Source organism: Prunus dulcis, unplaced genomic scaffold, assembly GCF_902201215.1.
Source record: "Prunus dulcis unplaced genomic scaffold, ALMONDv2, whole genome shotgun sequence".
In the NCBI taxonomy this organism is placed as follows: Eukaryota; Viridiplantae; Streptophyta; class Magnoliopsida; order Rosales; family Rosaceae; genus Prunus; species Prunus dulcis.
Genome location: NW_023010064.1, coordinates 16,569 through 35,413, shown reverse-complemented (window position 1 = coordinate 35,413; position 18,845 = coordinate 16,569). Strand labels below are relative to the sequence as shown.

The window sequence follows — 18,845 nt, the reverse complement described above, 5'->3', positions numbered from 1 at the left end:
GACTCCAGATGACTTAAGTGTAAATGCAACCAAATATTCATTACAAAAAATTCCATCCTTGCAATTATGTCAAGTCGAAACAAAAGAAAAAGGGTCCTTATCAATTGCATATATTCGAAACTTCAACTCAATTTACCATTTTTTTCTTTGCTTCGAATTGACAACACTGGTTCTTATTTTCAAGGATGGAATTTTCTGTGATGATGAGTTCTAGACTTTAGTCATTTGCAGTATGAAAACACCACCCCTCGAGTTTTATTATTATTATTATTATTATTTCCAATCACTTCTTCATTTATCAAAATGTCAATAAATATTATCTTGATGAAGATGGTTAATTTGGAGTAATATTAAATAGTTATTTACTATGTACACGTATATATGCAATGCCATTTGATCATGCCAGTCCATAAATAGATAGCTCTCACTTTCAGGGATGGTTATTTAGCTTAAGAGGGCAAAGAAAAGAATATTTTAAAACATTGGAAACACAAGGGCAACGCTCAAGTAAGAACTGTTTATAAACTGAATATTAAAATCTTGCACTGGCTCTATAACGAACGCTCCAAATGCTATGGGCTGGGTGGTGCTGCATCATCCATGCTGAATCCAAGTTGAAGATATACAGAGGAGAGACCGCTCTTCTGCTTGCCACATCGTCAATTTAACATACATAAAATATAATGGCAAATTGATTTGAAGTTTTGTGGTCTTTCTAATTGAAAAAAAAAAAAGACATCGAATTAATCATATGTAATTGCAAGGATAGAATTTTCTGTGATGATTATTTCTTTGCATTTACACTTTTTTATTAATCAGTTCGTGAGTTGTTGACTTCAGTCACCTCATGCCATGAATAGATACTTGACACGTGTATTATCCCATCACTTCTATATTGACCAAAATGTCAAATAATATTGTTACTTGACACGTGTATGCTATTGCTCAACCATTTGATCATGCCAGTCTATAAATAGGGAGCTCTCTAGCTTTAACTTTCATAGATGATTTTGCAAACAAAAAATATCAAAACATTATGGGGATTCACCTGTCGATTCGCGTGCTCTCGAAACTACTAGTTCTGTTGTTGTTTCATCTTGTGGTTGCAAACTTTGTAGACTCTTTGCAGCAGCTATCTTGCCATGCCGAGGAGAGCTCCGCCTTGGTGCAGTTCAAGGAGAGCTTTATTATTGACAAATCTGCTTCACGTTCTAAAGGTGCTTATCCAAAGGTTTCATCATGGAAACCAGCTGCAGGAGGAAATAGCAGTTGCTGCTCGTGGGACGGCGTGGAGTGTGACGAGATGACGGGTCATGTTATTGGCCTTAATCTCAGCAGCAGTTATCTCTACGGCTCTTTCGACTCCAATAGTAGCCTGTTCAGCCTGGTGCATCTTCAAAGGTTAAGCCTCTCTGACAATAACTTCAATTACTCTCAAATTCCATCTAGCATAAGAAATTTTCCAAGCCTCACTCATCTTGACCTCTCTGCCTCTTTCTTTTCTGGTCAAGTCCCATCTGAAGTCTCACACTTGTCCAAGTTGACATACCTTGATCTGTGTTGCAATCTTGAAATTGAAACATCTCCTGATAATCCTCAGCGATTGTTGAAACTTCAACCATCCGATATGAGAAGTCTGGTTCAAAATTTAACTAATCTAGAAACTCTCTCTCTTAGTTTCATTAACATATCTTCAATCATACCTGTTTCCTTGACAAATTTATCATTTTTGACATCCCTTACCCTCAAGAAATGTGATCTGTTTGGCGAATTCCCAGTGAGAATTTTCAGTCTACAGAACTTAAAAGTTCTTAGTGTGAGATACAACCAAGATCTCACTGGATATTTTCCTGAATTTAATCAAAGTAGTCCTCTCGTGGTACTGAAAGTTGCGTTTACTAGGTTTTTCGGACAAATACCTTCCTCGTTTGAAAAGCTTAATTCATTGCAAGAGTTGGATGTAGCTCAATGCAATTTTTCAGAAGGGTTGGTTCCATCTGCACTTGGTAATCTCAGACAACTCACTTATCTAGACATTTCAGCGAACAGATTTGGAGGTCCAATTCCTGATTCTTTGGCAAACCTTACCCAATTGACTGTGTTTAGGATCAGTACGAGTTATTTAACTGGTCCAATTCCATCTTGGCTGGGTAATTTTAGCAAACTAGTTTACCTAGATTTTGCTTTTAATCAGTTGAGTGGTTCAATTCCAGCCTCATTTTCCAATCTCATCAATCTCGAGATCCTTTATCTACATGCAAATAACCTGAGTGGTGTAGTGGATTTTCAAATGTTTGAGAAGCAACAAAATCTGTACCAACTCCAGTTGAGTTGGAACAATTTTGAATTTGTTGCTGAATCCAATATTATGAATGCAACTGTTCGACAGTTCACCGTTCTGGGTTTGAGTTTATGCAATTTAAAAGAGGTCCCATATTTCCTAAGAAATCAAACAATGATGGAGCGGTTGGATATGGGAGGAAACCAAATTCATGGCGAGCTACCAAACTGGATGTGGAACATAGGCAAGGAAACTCTGGTATTCCTGGACATTTCTGGAAACTTAATTTCAGGAGAATTTCCAGCTGTCTTTCCCTGGGTTAACCTAATATGCTTGAGGCTTTCGGTCAACAATTTTCATGGACGATTACCGATCCCTCCACCATCCCTGGAAGAATATGGAGCTGACAGCAACAATTTTACTGGAGAAATTTCACCATTGCTTTGCAATATGAGTTCTCTTCGGTTCCTTGACGTGTCAAAAAATAACTTGAGTGGCATGCTTCCTCAGTGTCTCGGAAACTTTAGTGATGGTCTAATCCTTTTACTTCTTGGAAGCAACTCTTTTCAGGGCATAATGCCTCAATCATACAACAACGGAAGCAATTTGCAGATGATTGATGTTAGTCATAACCAATTGGAGGGGCAATTACCGAGGTCATTGGCGAATTGTGTGAAACTTGAGTATCTGGTTCTGTCAAACAATCAATTCAGTGATGTTTTCCCCATTTGGTTGGGGACTCTCCCAGAGTTAAAACTTTTGGCAATGCGCCATAATCGCTTCAACGGTGTAATAGGACAGTCTAGAACAAATGTTGACTTCCCCAAGTTACGCATTCTTGATTTGTCTTACAACAATTTCACAGGTGAGATTCCACCTTTGTTTCCAGATATTACTGTAAACAAGTCAACATACATGTATACACGAGTAGCCTATGACTTCAATGGTTTTTATGTTGGGCGGAGTGTTGATTACTCAATCACATTAGCAATTAAAGGTTTGGATTTGTACTATTCAAAGGTTCGAGAAGGGTTTGCAGCCATTGATATCTCAAACAACAAATTTGAAGGTAAAATTCCAGAATTCATCGGGAACCTTAAGGAGCTTCGCTCACTCAATATTTCCAGCAACATTCTCACTGGTTCTATTCCATCATCCTTGGGGAACTTAAGGAATCTTGAATCGTTGGACCTTTCACAGAACAAGCTGTCAGGACAGATCCCCCAACAACTGACGAGGCTTACATTCCTTGGGAACTTTGATGTGTCTTACAACAATCTCACAGGTCCTATACCGCAAGGTACCCAACTTACTTCATTGAATAGCACTTCATATGAGGGAAACCCAGGATTGTGTGGAGATCCATTACCAAAATGCGGAAATCAAGAGGCCCCTCAACCGCCACCTTCAACTGAAGAAGACAGTGATTCAGGCTCAACTCGAATGCTTGAATTTGATTTGAAATTTTGTTTGGCTGGAATTGGAAGTGGGTTTGTAGTGGGAGTGGTTCTTGCGGATGTCGCCATCACAAGAAGGCAGGAGTTGTTTCTTAAGATCGTTGGAATGGTTAGGCTAAAGATATGGAAAAGGTAGAGTGGGGATGCAGAAATTCAGTGTGTTATAAAGTCAAGCATTTGGAGTAGTTTTCTTGTTTTTTCTTCCTTCTCCTTCCATGTAACCGTGCTCTATCTTTGGAGTTGTCCTGTGGGTAGAGTGGGGGATGTAGAAGTATAGTTGGGTCATGCATTTGGAGTTGTTCTATTGTTTTTCCTTCCTTGTGCTTCCAGGAAACATTGCTCTGTCTTTCTAGTTGTACTTGTGGTTATGCTAATTAATGCAAATAAAGGTGTTAGAATGTTGCATGTTTTTCTTTATTTGGATTTTCTGCATTCATAATGTTTTTCTTTATGTAATAAAATGATTTTAATCATTAATTGAGCACAGAGTACATTGGATGAAATGAAATTGAAGCTTTCCAAAGCCTCAGATGAATAGTTGCTGCTAATTGCAAAAGAGCAAAGTGTACATTGTGTGCAATTCAATCACCCGCACCCTAACCCAATGCACCTCTCCCCCCCGAATCCCTTCATTCCTATCTCTCCTATTTATTTTCTCTTCATTTCAAAATGCCTAAACCCTCATAATCAAATGCCTAAACGATTTCCTTGAATTTTGACTTAATTAAAAAATGAACATGGTGGAGTAAGCACCATATTTATTTTGCTTTACCGCCATGCAACTTCTTTATTGTGAGCTCTTGACTTTTCTAGAACTTTTTATAACAAATGAGCATTAGTTTTTCAACAGAAAATTAGTCTCGATATGTCATTGCTCAATAATTTGAGTCCAATCTATAAGTTCTAGCTCTCTCACTTTACCTTTCAAGCATGCTTAGCTAACAAAGATCAACAAATTTGATTAGCAAGAAAAAATATCATGGGGTTACCCCTGAGCTTTTTTAATGTGTCCATTTCCAAGCTTTCGAAAGTAGTTCTGCTGTTCTTTCATCTTGTGGTTGCGAACTCTTTATACTCTTCGCAGCAGCAGCAGTTGTCTCTACGGCTCTATCAGTTCCAACAGCAGCCTCTTCAGTCTTGTTCATCTGCAGAGACTAAACCTCACTGATAATTACTTCAATTACTCTCTAATTCCCACTAAAATTAGGAATTTGCCAAAGCTCACTTATCTCAACCTATCTGTCTCTTCTGTCTTTTCTGATCAAGTCCCAACTGAAGTTTCACAGTTGTCCAAGTTATGCCTGCACTGTAACCAACTTCAGCCCTGAATTATACTTAGAGATTGTATCCTCTTTGTCTAATGATTGCTCTGTTTTCATTTTGTGAGAAAATTTTGCCAATTCTGTCTTCTGAACTGACTTCCACTTTGGAATTATACTTAGAGATTTTATCCGATGTAAGTATTTCACACCATATGAAATATTAGTCAAACGAAATTGAAACCTAATTATCGAGCTCGAAACTGAAACTTCCGTGTACACAACACAAAGACATGTTCTGCAATTTCACAGCTCTGGTTTTAGATTACACTTGACTTGCCATACACTCTCTTCTCAATATATTTCTTTTTTCCCTTGTCATGATATTGTAATTAGCTGGTGATCTAAAACTGTGTTTTGTGCTTAAGTATTTCATAAGTAAATACCGATTTCTAAGCTCTTGTTTCTGGCTCAGCCACTGAAGGAGAGAATCGTACATGGACATTGGAGACCTCACAGTTACCTCCAAGGAGGAGCAAATGGCTGCCAAGCTACCTATCCCTGGCAAGCGAAATATCCTGATCACCAGCGCCTTGCCTTACGTCAACAATGTCCCTCATCCCGGCAATATCATTGGCTGTATTTATCTACTCCTTATTTTGTTTCCTTCTAATTTTTCGGGAACCAAAACAGATTCTTGAAATTAATTCATGTATTCTTAGATCATTTTAATTCATGTGTTCTTTTTATTGTGTTGGCCAGGTGTGTTGAGTGCTAATGTCTTTGCACGCTACTGCCGTCTTCGAGGCTACAATACGGTATATGTATGTGGAACTGATGAGTATGGCACAGCGACAGGGACCAAAGCTATGGAAGAGAAGTGTAGCCCCCAACAGATTTGTGACAAGTAAATTTTTCCGTAAAATTTATATAATTTGGTAAACTTAACTTCTATTTATTGTGTGCGATTTATTGAAATTTATTTCAAATGGTTATATTCTTGTAGATATCGTTTATTTGTCAAAAAGATTGGAGTAAATAGACCACACCCGGGGGGTGTTGGCCAAAGGCCCTCCGATGCCTAAGTTAGTTCGAGTGGTACGGAGTTGTATGTATGGTGTGAACCGGATGGCCGGAGTCGTGTGTGGTAGCCGGAGCCGTGTGGAGAAAATATGGAGAGTGGAGAGGGAGGGAAAGCTTCAGGTATTTTTCTCGAGTATTAGGAGTAGGTTTAGATGTACCTTGAATGATGAATGAGGTCGTCTATTTATAGGAGCCTCGGGGCTAGGATTTTGTAGAGAATATGTTGAGTTTATTCTCTACCCAAATTCGTAGGGATCGAGTCAGACTTAGATAATATATGAATTAAATGATATTATCTCATTCTATGAAGATAATATCTGAATTAATGATATTATCTTCTCTTTATTAGGATAATATCTGAATTAATGATATTATCTTATTAAATAAAGATAATATCATATTAATTAAGATATTTATCTCAATTAATTAATTAGCCAAATAAACTGGTTCAATAAATTAATTTAAGAGATAATCTTCTTTTTCACGTGGCATGCTGTGATTGGAGACGAAAATATTTGCTCCCACACTTATGTCCATGTATTGCGATTGAGTTATGTTTAAAATGTATTTCTATAATTTATTTTAACTTGAATTTGTACTGTAATTCAGCTTTACTGTGACACATGCAAACGGTTCTTAGCCGATAGACTTGTGGAGGGGACATGCCCGACTCAAGGTTGTGACTATGCTTCTGCACAAGGAGATCAATGTGAATACTCTGGAAAGATTTTGAATCCAACAAAACTAAAAGATCCTAAATGCAAGGTATAGATTTTTTTCATATCCTTTGTGAGAGAGGTTTTTTGTTTTTTGTTTTTTCTCACATGTAACATTAAATGGAGACGCAGTATTGTTACAATCTTATATTTCTCACTTTTGTCCATTGCAAGCAGGTGTGTAAGACAACTCCACGAATTCGTGATACAAATCACTTGTTTCTAGAACTTCCTTTGCTCAAAGATAAACTGGAAGAGTATCAATAAAACATCAATGGTTGGGTCTTGGAGCCAAAATGCTATTCAAGGGACAAATGCATGGCTCAAAGAGGGACTTAAACAACGATGTATTACTAGAGATCTAAAGTGGGGGGTTCCAGTTCCACATGATAACTTCAAGGACAAGGTTAATACTACACTTATGCTAATTCTACTAATTTTTGTTAATGATTTTCAAAATTTATTACATTTTTTTTAACTCTGTTTTTGGTAGGTTTTCTATGTGTGGTTTGATGCAGAAATGGTGGAAAAATCCTGAGAATATGGAGTTGTATCAGTTTATGGGCAAGGATAACGTGCCATTCCATACAGTAAGTATTGTATCCTCAACATTTCTTGCTTCGAAAAAGAATTTATTTCAACTATGTACTTATTTATTTATCTTTCAAGTGATGTTTCCGTCAACGCTTCTTGAAACTGGTGAAAATTGGACTTTAATCAAGACTATTAGTGTTATTGAGTACTTAAACTACGAAGCAAGTATGGATTCTAGAAGACTTTATTTATGAAACGATGCAAAAGATACAAACATTCCTGTTGAAGTATGGAGATATTACTTGCTAACTAATAGGCCCGAGGAAACTTTAATGATTCCAGTCTTCTTTTTTGACTCTTTTTTTTTTTGGGTGATGGTTTGTAATTCATATCCTTCTTTCTCTGTATCTTTGTTTGCTCGTTTTAATATTTTGTTTTTTTTTTGATGAAATAGGTATCAGACACATTATTTACGTGGGCAGACTTGCAAGCAAAACTGAACAGCGAATTGCTGAATAATTTGGGCAACTTCATAAATCGAGTTTTGAGTTTTGTTGCCAAACCTTCAGGTTTTAACATGCATGTTCTCTGGTTTAAGAAATGGTTTAAGAAATAAGCATGGTATATGTGGCACTTTGCAGCATATAAACTGACAAAATCCATGTACAGGTCAAGGATATGGTTCCATTATTCCAGATGCTCCAAGTGCAGAGTCAGATCTTTTAACAGAGAAATTAGCTGAAGAAGTTGGAAAATATGTGGAGCAATATATAGAAGCAATGGAGAAGGTAATTGATATTTAGATGACAGTCTTGTTGCAAATGACTGGAAGCTTCTCCTCCCCAACTATGTCATTGGCATGACATTCCTATCTGCATTTTGTGTACGTTAAACTAAAGCAAGGACTGAAAACAACAATGAACATTTCCAGTGAAGGGAAGCATATCTGCAAGTAAGCACGTTTTTAATCCCTGTTTGAGAGACTTGTTTATGGATATGTTCTTTTGTTAAGTATATTGCTTGGAAATGACTGTGAAACCGATTATTCAGCTGCTGCTAAGTTGCATAATCTGTCATTACCATGCAGGAAAGCCAGTTCTGGAAGCTTTACAAGGAGGTTGCGCTGTTGTTATCAGAACTTCAGTCGGACTAGTGCATCTTCTTGCTTGTTTGTTGGAACCTTTTATGCCATCATTTTCTCTCGAAGTAATAAATTCTGTTCGCAGATGATTGTGTTACTCTGAAATATTTATTTGATCATGTTATATTACTATAATCATCCATGCTGATATTTTTTTTTAAAACTGCATTCAAGGTATTTAAGCAGCTTAATTTACCTCCTGAGATGCACATATCACTTTGTGATGATAAAGGAGATATTGATAGGGCAAGACGACCTTGGGAGATTGTACCTGTTGGTCACAAGATTGGGAAACCAGAGCCATTGTTCAAGGAATTGGTATGTCTTTGATGTGCTTTGTCTTTCAATGTCGGACTCTCTAGCCTGCCATGATATGATTGCTGCATCACTTGCCTATTTGTAGATTCTAATTTAGTGAAAGTTTGTACTTGGACACAGAAAGATGAAGAAGTGGAATCCTTAAGGAAGAAGTTTGCTGGACGTCAAGCGGACAGGAAGGAGAGGGAAGAAGCTGAAGCAATGAAGGCAGCTGCACAACTCAAGAAAACGAAAGTTTCAGGTTAGAATTTCCTTACCTTGGTCTGGTCCACAAGCTAAACTCAAGTTTTGTGGGTATTCATACTTGAAAACAATCCTATACCATCTATTCTAATAATCCATTTTTGTAACAGACAACAGTGGAAAGAAAAAGCAACAGGCCACAAAATCTGCAGCTGAAGCAGAGAATTCCATTTCTAGACTTGATATTCGTGTTGGCCTCATTACGAAAGCTCAGAAGCATCCTGATGCTGATTCGCTTTACGTACAAGAGATTGATGTTGGTGAAGGACAGACTAGAACAGTTGTGAGTGGACTTGTCAAGTATATACCTATTGAAGAAATGCAGGTTTGTGTTTGTATCTACAGAAATTTTTAACAATAAAATTCGAATTAATTTCCGTAACTTTTAGGAGCACCTACTTATCCATTAGTTTATTTCTATTAACTTTTCTGTGGCAGAACCGGAAGGTCTGTTTGCAATCTGAAGCCAGCAACCATGAGGGATATTAAATCACAAGCAATGGTTCTTGCTGCTTCGAACAGTGACCACACCACGGTTGAATTGGTCAATCCGCCTAAAGCAGCTCAGGTTGGCGAGAGAGTTACATTTCCGATGTTCGCAGGTGAGCCTGATGAGGTGTTGAACCCCAAGAAGAAAGTGTGGGAGAGCTTGCAAGTGGATCTGCATACTAACACTGACCTAGTGGCCTGCTACAGAGATATTCCCCTCACAACATCAGCTGGTGTTTGCACTGTATCCTCAATTTGTGGCGGGTCAATTAGATAGAAGACAGTTAATTCTCTAGAGGTTGAAAAGAAACAGCCAATTTTGGATTTTTTGTTGTAAAATGACAGAAACCAATGAAATTTTTTCTTATGGATGGGAAACCACTTTTGCTCCTCTTGGTATTTGAAATAATTTTCCATATATTGTGGAAACCATTCTGTCTCGCCCGCCTGCCGGAACATGAATTCTCCAGATCGGGCAGGTAGGCCGGCGGACGGGGCCCTTCGAAGAAGTGCCTCCACCCGCTGCAGCCACTACTTTGACTCCTTTTATGCAATTATGAACTCCACGGAACTTTTATCACACTAAAAAAGGGGGAAAGAAACAACCTTTGAAGGCTGTTTGCTTTCAGCATCTCTAGGGAAATCAAATTGAAACCCAATCTGCATATGTGCTAATAGCATGTCCCTTATATAGGCTACTCCTTATAAGTACGCACCCACAAAATAGCAAATGAGGCTGTAAACATAAAAGCCAACAACAGATACGAAATAATGCTCTTTGGGTGTTCTGGTCTTCAAAACTTTGTTATTTTGTACTTACCTGAAATTGAGACAGAGGCGCCTGCCACGAGATGATGATCGGAGCGGAGACGGTTAGTGGCTTCTTCGAATTGGAGTGGCGACGAGGAGTTGCTTCTTCGAATTGGAGTGGCGACGGCGAGAGGCTGTGTATCGAGTCGAATTGGAGGCGCGGTGAGAGGAAACGTTGTTGACACTTACGGATAGCCCCATAAGTGTTGTTAACATTTAGAGATATTTAGTGATATACCCATTTCTAGCACTAATATTATAAATAAACCCTACACAATTGAATTCATATAAACAAACCCAAAAAAAACCCAAAAAATGATAGCTAGCCTTATTGAATTTAATATTGATTATTAAATTACTTTGATGCCCTATTGAGTGCTTTGGGTATTTTTATGAGATTTTGGGGTTGGGCTTGTTTTAAGAAATTGATGGCAGTTTTGTAATTTATAAGAAGTTAAAAGCTTTTTTGTTATGTTGTAAATGAGCTTTGGGTGTGTTTCTAAAGTCCATTTTATATAGGGTATTTTTATAATTTGGGCCCCCATATTGGGTATAATAGTGAATCTCCCTAACATTTATGGTTGAAATCAAGTGCGACATGTCCCATTGTAACTCTGTGGAACCTCCACTTACATAGCCCCATTTGTAATATGTAAATAAATTAATATTATTTTAAATTGACTGGGCCAAATTAGTCCAGTATTTGTTGGCTTAATATCACAAAACGTCCCTAAAATTTACGAAACTATCAGATTGCGTCCTTATTATGTGAAGGTTCACTCAAAAACTACGTTAATTTGCTGACGTGACATATATATTTTTTAAAATAATTAAAATTTAAAATTCATAAAAGACTTTATATCACAAAACGTCTTGAGGTTCACAAAACTATCGGATTGCGTCCTTCTTGTTTTTTTTTTGGTCATTATGTCACATCCCTGATCGGCTCCGTCGTAGCACGATATTGTCCACTTTGGGACCACCCATGCCCTCACAATTTGTTTATGGGAAGTCACGAGCACTTCCTAGTAGGTCACCCATTGTAGGATTATTCTAGCCCAGACTCGCTTAACTTCAGAGTTCCTATGACTCTGAAGCCAGTGGGCTCTCAAAAGGCCTCATGCTTGATGGAGGTGGGCATGCACATATAAGGTACATCACTCCCTCTCCATTGGTCAATGTGAGATGTTACAATTCTTGGTCTTCAAGATTAATATGTGTGCTCACAAATGAACCCTGCTAAAATTTTAGTTTTTTTATTTTTAAATGAAAAAACCAAAATTTGATGCATTTTAAGGTTTAGGGTTTAGTTATATGAACCCTTCATAAAATTTAAAAATGAAAAAATCTTGGTGCATAAAATTTTGGTTTTTCATTCCTAAATTTAAAAAACTCCCATAGTTTGCTCATATGGCATATATGTGGAGCCCACATCTCCAATAATTTAAGGCCACGTGTACTTAAAAAATAATATATTTTGAAAAATAATATAAAATTCATAAAATGTTGGTTTTTTCATTTTTAAATTTTATGAATTTTATATTTTAAAAAAACTCCATCCAAATATTTCATTAGAAAATGATCATACTTACCTTGATTTTTTTTGGCCCAATTTTCCATAAGTCCAAAAACGTAATCCCAATGTGGTTCTAGTCCACACAATATTGTTTGTTGATCCAAATTCTTTATGTAGGATTACCTTCCTTAATGGGATAAGTCATATTTGTCTTTGGCTATTTATTTTTCCTATTATGTCCCTCCGGTTTAAAAGGGGTAAGTTATTGATTTGTAGGATATTAATTTATTATTTATTATTGAGTTATTTACACTAACACTTTCTAAGATTTTTTGTGTTTTCACAAAACCCCCTCAGGTCTCAAAAATTACACGAACACCCCTGAGGTTTAAGTTTGTTTTCACAAAAACCTCTTTTCATTGATTGTTTGTTCAAAATTTGATGATTTCATTAAAAATACTTATGCAAATAACAAAATTAACCTCAATAAAGTATATGCAATTTTATCTCAAATGCCAACTTTGTCATTTGGAGAATGTTTTTGTATAAAATCATCAATCTTTGGATGAAAAATCAATGAAAAGGAGTTTTGTGAAAATAATTTAAAACCTCAGGGGGTGTTTATGTAATTTTTAAAACTTCAAGAAGTTTTGTGAAAAATACGAAAACCTCAAGGGGTGTCAGTGTAAATAACTCTTTTTTATTTGAATTTAATCGCAGGTCTATTTATTTAAGGCTTTCTTTTTTTTTAATCACAAATGGTCATTCACGTTTACGAAATTATCACGAATGATCCTTGAGGTTTTTTTATGACACTAATAGTCCTTAACGTTTGGGCTTTTTATCACAAATGGTCCCTGTTGTTAAAAATTTTGTTAAGTGTGACGTGGAAGATAAGTGGAGCCCATCTGTCCAATCACATTGTGACATGTAGATAAAAAAATAATAATTAAATAATTTTTTTAATGAAAATTCCATATTTATTTTTTTTCTGCAACTTTTCATCCCCCTTCCTTACTCCGTCTCTCTCCCTCTCTGCCCTCGCTCTCCACCCTTTGCTCTCCATCTCCCTGTCTCCTTCTCCTTATGAACCATAAGAAAGTGGAATGCCTGTTGTCTTTAGCTAATGACCTGCTCCAGGTAAGAACAAACCAACTGTAAACTGCCTCGCAATCTCTTCACTGCAATTCTTTTTATAGCCTCCCCATTTGACCCTGTGCCTTGTATCTGATCCAGGTCCAAAATTCAAGTATTCTATGTACTCCACAGTTTCCACAGTTCTATAATCATCCCACTTTGACCACTCTTGTGGATTTATCATGTCCTCCAAGTAGCTCTTCATGACTATAGTCCTTGAATAGTTTCTCCAAGGCCTACCCAAAAAAGTTGTGAAATTTTGCCTCTCGGTCTTGTTGAAATCTGGTGCAGCCACAATGGTACAGTTCTGCAAGGAAATTCCAGCGTTTTGATTTGGGTCTGTTCTCCCTTGAGCAGTGATCATCAATTTCTGACCGGGAATCTGTTTTCGAACAATTACCTTGCAGTTTTGGAAGACTGCAGCTGCATTTCCGAAAATGAAATCAATCGTGCCTTCGATTATGCAGTCGCGGTAAAATTGGCGGAGGGAATGAACATATTCGTTACTACTAGCGACTGAGGGAGAAATAGAATGGTTGGCGAAAAGAGGGAGGCGCGCAGGGGAAAGAAAAAAACAGAGGGAGAAGGAGAAGGAGACAGGGAGAAGAGATGGAGAGCAACTGTATATCTTATAATTTTTTTTCTTGCAGGTGGCAGTGGGAAAGAAAAAAACAGAGGGAGAAGGAGAGGACAGGGAGAAGAGATGGAGAGCAAAGGGTGAGAGCGAGGGCAGAAGGGGAGAGAGACGGAGTGAGGAAGGGGGATGAAAAGTTGCAGGAAAAAAAAAAGGAATTTTCATTAAAAAATTATTTAATTATTTTTTATCCACATGTCACAATGTAATTGGACAGGTGGATTCCATTTATCTTTCACGTCACACTTAACAAAATTTATAACAATATGGACCATTTGTGATAAAAAAAACCCAAACGTTATGGACTGTTAATGTCACAAAAAAATCTATTCGTGATAATTTCGTAAACGTGAAAGATCATTTGTGATAAAAAGCCTTTATTGAATTTTGAACATTTATAATCAACTTCAGTTGGTTGTTTTGAGCAAGAGATGTTGGCTGCATTGTTTCACTCTTGCAACCTATACATATTCCGCATAAAAACGCAAACCGGTGAAATATCTCTTTGATGCACCTATACTCCGCATATTACCTATTGACCTAATACCTAGCCAATAGATAAAGTTGAAAATGATGTATCATGTAGCTCCATTGCAGGTAATGGACATATTCAATTCAATACTTAAATTATTAAGCTTTTAAGTTTTATTATTGTGTAAAAAGACAAAAAAGGTCATCCAACTTAATATTTAACCTTAGTACATCTATACACACACCCCATCACTTTTCATATTAAATTTTAGAAAAAACATAAACATATGAGCACCTGTAATCACTAGAGGAAACTCTCGAATTTTAAGGAGCATTGAAGTAATTAAGCCTAGAAACAATATATATGATGCGTAGGCCACAATTGAGTTGATTAAGCATGTAATTTTTACATTAAATATTTGACTTGAAAGATATTGTAGCAGCGTTTTTATACTTGTCTTCTGAACAAATGGCGTATGTAATAACCAAGCTCAATCTCACACCCATGCAAGTGTTCAACACACCCAAGCGCATCCAGATGATATTCCTACAACACCTCAACATACTATTTCTTCGTGGTTATCTAGTCAAGACAGCTAGCAAGGAACCTCTTGTGTATATATATATATATATATATATATATATATATAGGGTAAAATAGGGGGCAACGCCCAAACCAAAAAGACTACACAGGAACAAATCTAGGCCTCAAGAGACCATTCTTATCATCATCTAAAAAAGGCTGCAACTGATCATGAGGAGAAGAGAGCTCATGATAACCCAAATCCTTATGATGACCCATCTTAGCTAGAAAATCAGCAGCAGATTGGTCTCCCTATAGACATGAAGAATGCTGCAATTCCACTGGTTTTTCAAAAGCTCTGTGCACTTGGTAAGTAACACAGACATAGGATGAGAGTCCACCCAATCTCCATTAATCATATCAACAACAAGGGCATAATCAGAATTAACAGTTAACTGACGTAAACCCAGCTGCCAAGCAAGTTTAAGACCATAATGCAAGGCACAAGCTTCAGCCACAAAGACTTCACCATGACCAAGATTAGCAGAAAAACCTCCTATCCAGATACCATATGAATTCTTAATTATACCTCATGCAGCAATGCACCCAGAGTCACTCACTCTAGAGCCATCAATATTAAGCTTAAAGAAGCCACAAGGAGGAGGTTGCCAAGCAAGAAACATCTGAGTTCGAGAGGTAGCCTTCTTTAAAAGGTTATTAGCCTTATCCCATTCTAGGTGATACTCAACAATAATCTGATTAGGACGACAAGGCATTTGGAAATGAGGCTCAAAGATAGAACGATACCTCCATTTCCAAATGAACCAGCAAGCAACAGCAAAAATACTAGACCACTTCAAATTCCTTATATGCCCAGCATTGTAACACAAATTTTCCTTCAACCAACTATCAAAATCAGAGGAAAAGAAGTTGATCAATCCTTTAGGTAAATAGAAGGATCTCCAAAGCGCAAGAACACGAGGACAGGAAATAAAGAGATGCTGCAAAGACTCCTCATGATAATGACAGCGAGGACAAGAAGGGTCTCTAGAAAGATGCCTTCTTACTCTCTGCACATTAGTTAAGATCTTTTTTTGAGTGAGAAGCCAAGTGAACATTTTAACACGAGGAGGGATCTTCAAATTCCAAATTAACTTCCAAGGAGAACCAGGGACTTCATTAAACCTGGCAGATAACTCATAAGCAGTCTTCACAGAAAAAACTCCATTTGAAGTAGGACCCCATATACAAGTATCAGGTCTATTCCCTTCAACATCTACATAAATACTGCTGATCTGCTTAACGACTTCAGGAAGAAGAGCCTGTAGGAGCTTCTTAATGTTCCAACCAGTCCTAGAAAAATATTAGACACAGTTTCAGCTTTGTCAAGCTGATCAGATAAGGGAAAATTTGTATCCACCAAAGGAACATCACTAATCCATGTACCAGTCCAAAATTTGACTCTAGTGCCATCTCTCACTCTCCATTTCATACCATTATTTAAAATGGCAGCTCCATATATTAATACTTTCCAAGAGCTGGAAGCCAAAGTACAATTATCATCATAAGCATTGAAACAGCAACTACTCCTTAAGTACTTTTTCCTGAGCATCGCAGCCCAAAGACCAGAGTCCCCAGCCACAATTCTCCAACTAGCTTTAGATAACATAGCTTGATTCATAAAAGAAGCCTTTTTAATACCCAAACTGTTGACTTGTATATACTTAATTGTGCATAATAGCAGATTAGCATAGTTAGAGGCTTCTTCATAGGAGTTGACTTTTTAGCCTTTATTTCCTTTCCATACTTGTAATTGGCTGTTCACTATTTAATCCTGCTTTTGGGAGAAGAATAATAGAAGCGACTATTCCTGTATCTCTAGAGAATTCAACATGGTATCAGAGCTCTCTAGAGAGGAATTTAAAAAAAAAAAAAACCTTTTTTACAGGTTACTCCAAATTAGCCAGAAATCCATAATACCCAGACCTAAAGCCCTAAATACCCAAAACCTGCCCACTGCTACAGACACTACCGACTCCTATTTTCTGGATTTCCTGATCTAATGGGAGATATAACAGATTCTTCTAATTCTCGGCCTCTTGTATCTCTTCCAGCCAATTCCAATCATCATCATGATTTGATGAATGTCCAGTTGTTGCCAACTAAGCTTGATGGCACCAATTATCTGGCTTGGTCTCATTTTGTGAGATTATATATTACTGGTAAAGGTCGGATTGGATATTTGACTGGAGAGAAGAAGCAACCAGATAATACTGACCTAAAGTTCATAACTTGGGTTGAAGAAGATGCTATGCTTAGATCATGGCTTCTCCAGGCTATGACCCCGGATATTAGTCTTGGCTATATGCGTCTCGACTCCGCTCATGCGATATGGGATGCGGTTTCTCAAACCTATTCTGAGGGAGGTTGTGATGCCCAGATTTATGAATTGAAACGTCGGATCCAAGCCACTACTCAGCAAGGTAAGACGTTGGAGACATACTTTAATTCACTCCAAGCTTTATGGCAGGAACTTGATTATTACCAGCCGTGCGACATGAAGTGCTCTAATGATACTGCTGCGTTAAAAAAACGGATCGAGAAGGAACGTACTTTTGAGTTCTTGGCTGGTCTTACTCCAGATTTGGATCAAGTGAGAACACAGGTGCTTGGAAAGGATCCTTTTCCCTCTTTGCGTGAAGCCTATGCATACGTGCGTGCCCAAGCTCTCCGCCGATCTGCTATGGTTATGCCACCCTCTTTAGAAGGGTTTGCCTTGATTTCTACAGCAAACCATTTGGCTTGGGCATCACCAGTACATCAATCTAGTTCTTCAGCTGCTGTCTCATCTAGTAATGTTGCTAAGAGTTCGAAATCTGATGATAAGGATGCTTTGAAATGTGATTATTGTCATCAGACTAAGCATGTGAGAGAGCAATGTTTCAAGCTCAATGGTTATCCACCTTGGTGGCCTGGCAAGAAGGGTGAAAAAGCTGAAGGCAGCAAGGGAGGAGGTGGAAAAGGGGGCCGTTCCAGCTCCAGAGCCTACCACACATCTTCTAGTGATCAGAATGACCAACCTACCTCTCAGCTCTCTTCTGCTCAAATGGAACAAATCGTTCAAGAGTGTGCTCGCTTGCTCTCTGATAAAGGATCTAAAGGGGCTTCCGGTTCCTTAGCCACCTCATCAGGTAACTTTGGTTGTTGTCTTAGTGCATCTGGTAAGTCTTTCTCAGACTCTTGGATTATAGATACAGGGGCAACTGATCACATGACTTCTAAACTTGATTTCTTCTCTCGTTATTCATCCCCTAGTAAGACTTGTGTTACCACTGCCGATGGTTCACCCACTCCTGTGGTCGGTGAAGGCTCTGTTTTCCTTTCGAATTCTTTGTCCCTCTCAAATGTTCTCCATGTTCCTGGATTGTCTAACCATTTATTGTCAATAAGTCAGCTTACTAAATCTCTAAATTGCTTTGTCACCTTTTATGACACTCATTGTGTAATTCAGGATCAACGGACCGGGGCAACGATTGGTCGTGGTAGTGAGAAAGGGGGCCTCTATCTCTTGGATGACCCAGCTGGCTATGTCACACCCCAGACCGGCTCCGCCGTAGCGCGATATTGTCCGCTTTGGGCCTGGCTACATTCTCACCAGCCCGCAAGGATTTGTTCCTGGGAGCTCACGGAGCAACTTCCCAGGGGGTCACCGATCCTGGGATTGCTCCAGCCTCCAACTCGCTTAACTTCGGAGTTCCTACGAACCCGAAGCCAGTGAGCTCCCAGAAGGCCTCCTCTAAGTTCAGAGTGGCGCAGCGGACTGGCCCAACTCCACCTAGCAAGATATTGTCCGCTCTGGGCTGGGCCGACCCCCCCCTCACGGATTTGTTCCTGGGAGCTCACAGAGCAACTTCCCAGGGTGGTCACCCATCCTGGGATTGCTCCAGCCTCCAACTCGCTTAACTTCGGAGTACCTACGAACCCGAAGCCAGTGAGCTCCCAAAAGGCCTCGCGCTATGAGGATGCGAGGTGTGCCATATAAGGCACATCACCCCCTCTCCGTTTGGTCGATGTGGGATCTCACAATCCACCCCCCTTAAGGGATCCGACGTCCTCGTCGGCACACTCGCACCACACGGCAGAGTGGCTCTGATACCAAACTGTCACACCCCGGACCGGCTCCGCCGTAGCGCGATATTGTCCGCTTTGGGCCTGGCTACATTCTCACCAGCC

The 18,845-nt window shown here is 38.5% G+C and overlaps 1 protein-coding gene and 1 pseudogene across 1 annotated transcript; both read left to right on the top strand.

Annotated features, from left to right (window-relative positions):
* Positions 1 to 1,036: 1,036 nt before the first annotated feature.
* Positions 1,037 to 3,874, top strand: LOC117612771 (receptor-like protein 6). The gene has a single exon (XM_034341419.1). It carries the CDS (start codon positions 1,037 to 1,039, stop codon positions 3,872 to 3,874), a length of 2,838 nt encoding a protein of 945 aa, XP_034197310.1.
* Positions 3,875 to 5,494: 1,620 nt separating this feature from the next.
* LOC117612769 lies at positions 5,495 to 9,804 on the top strand (annotated as a pseudogene).
* Positions 9,805 to 18,845: the final 9,041 nt, after the last annotated feature.

What these genes read in the sequence shown, in the direction of transcription:
- LOC117612771 (XM_034341419.1), top strand. Translation starts at nt 1,037, where the DNA reads ATGGGGATTCACCTGTCGATTCGCGTGCTCTCGAAACTACTAGTTCTG.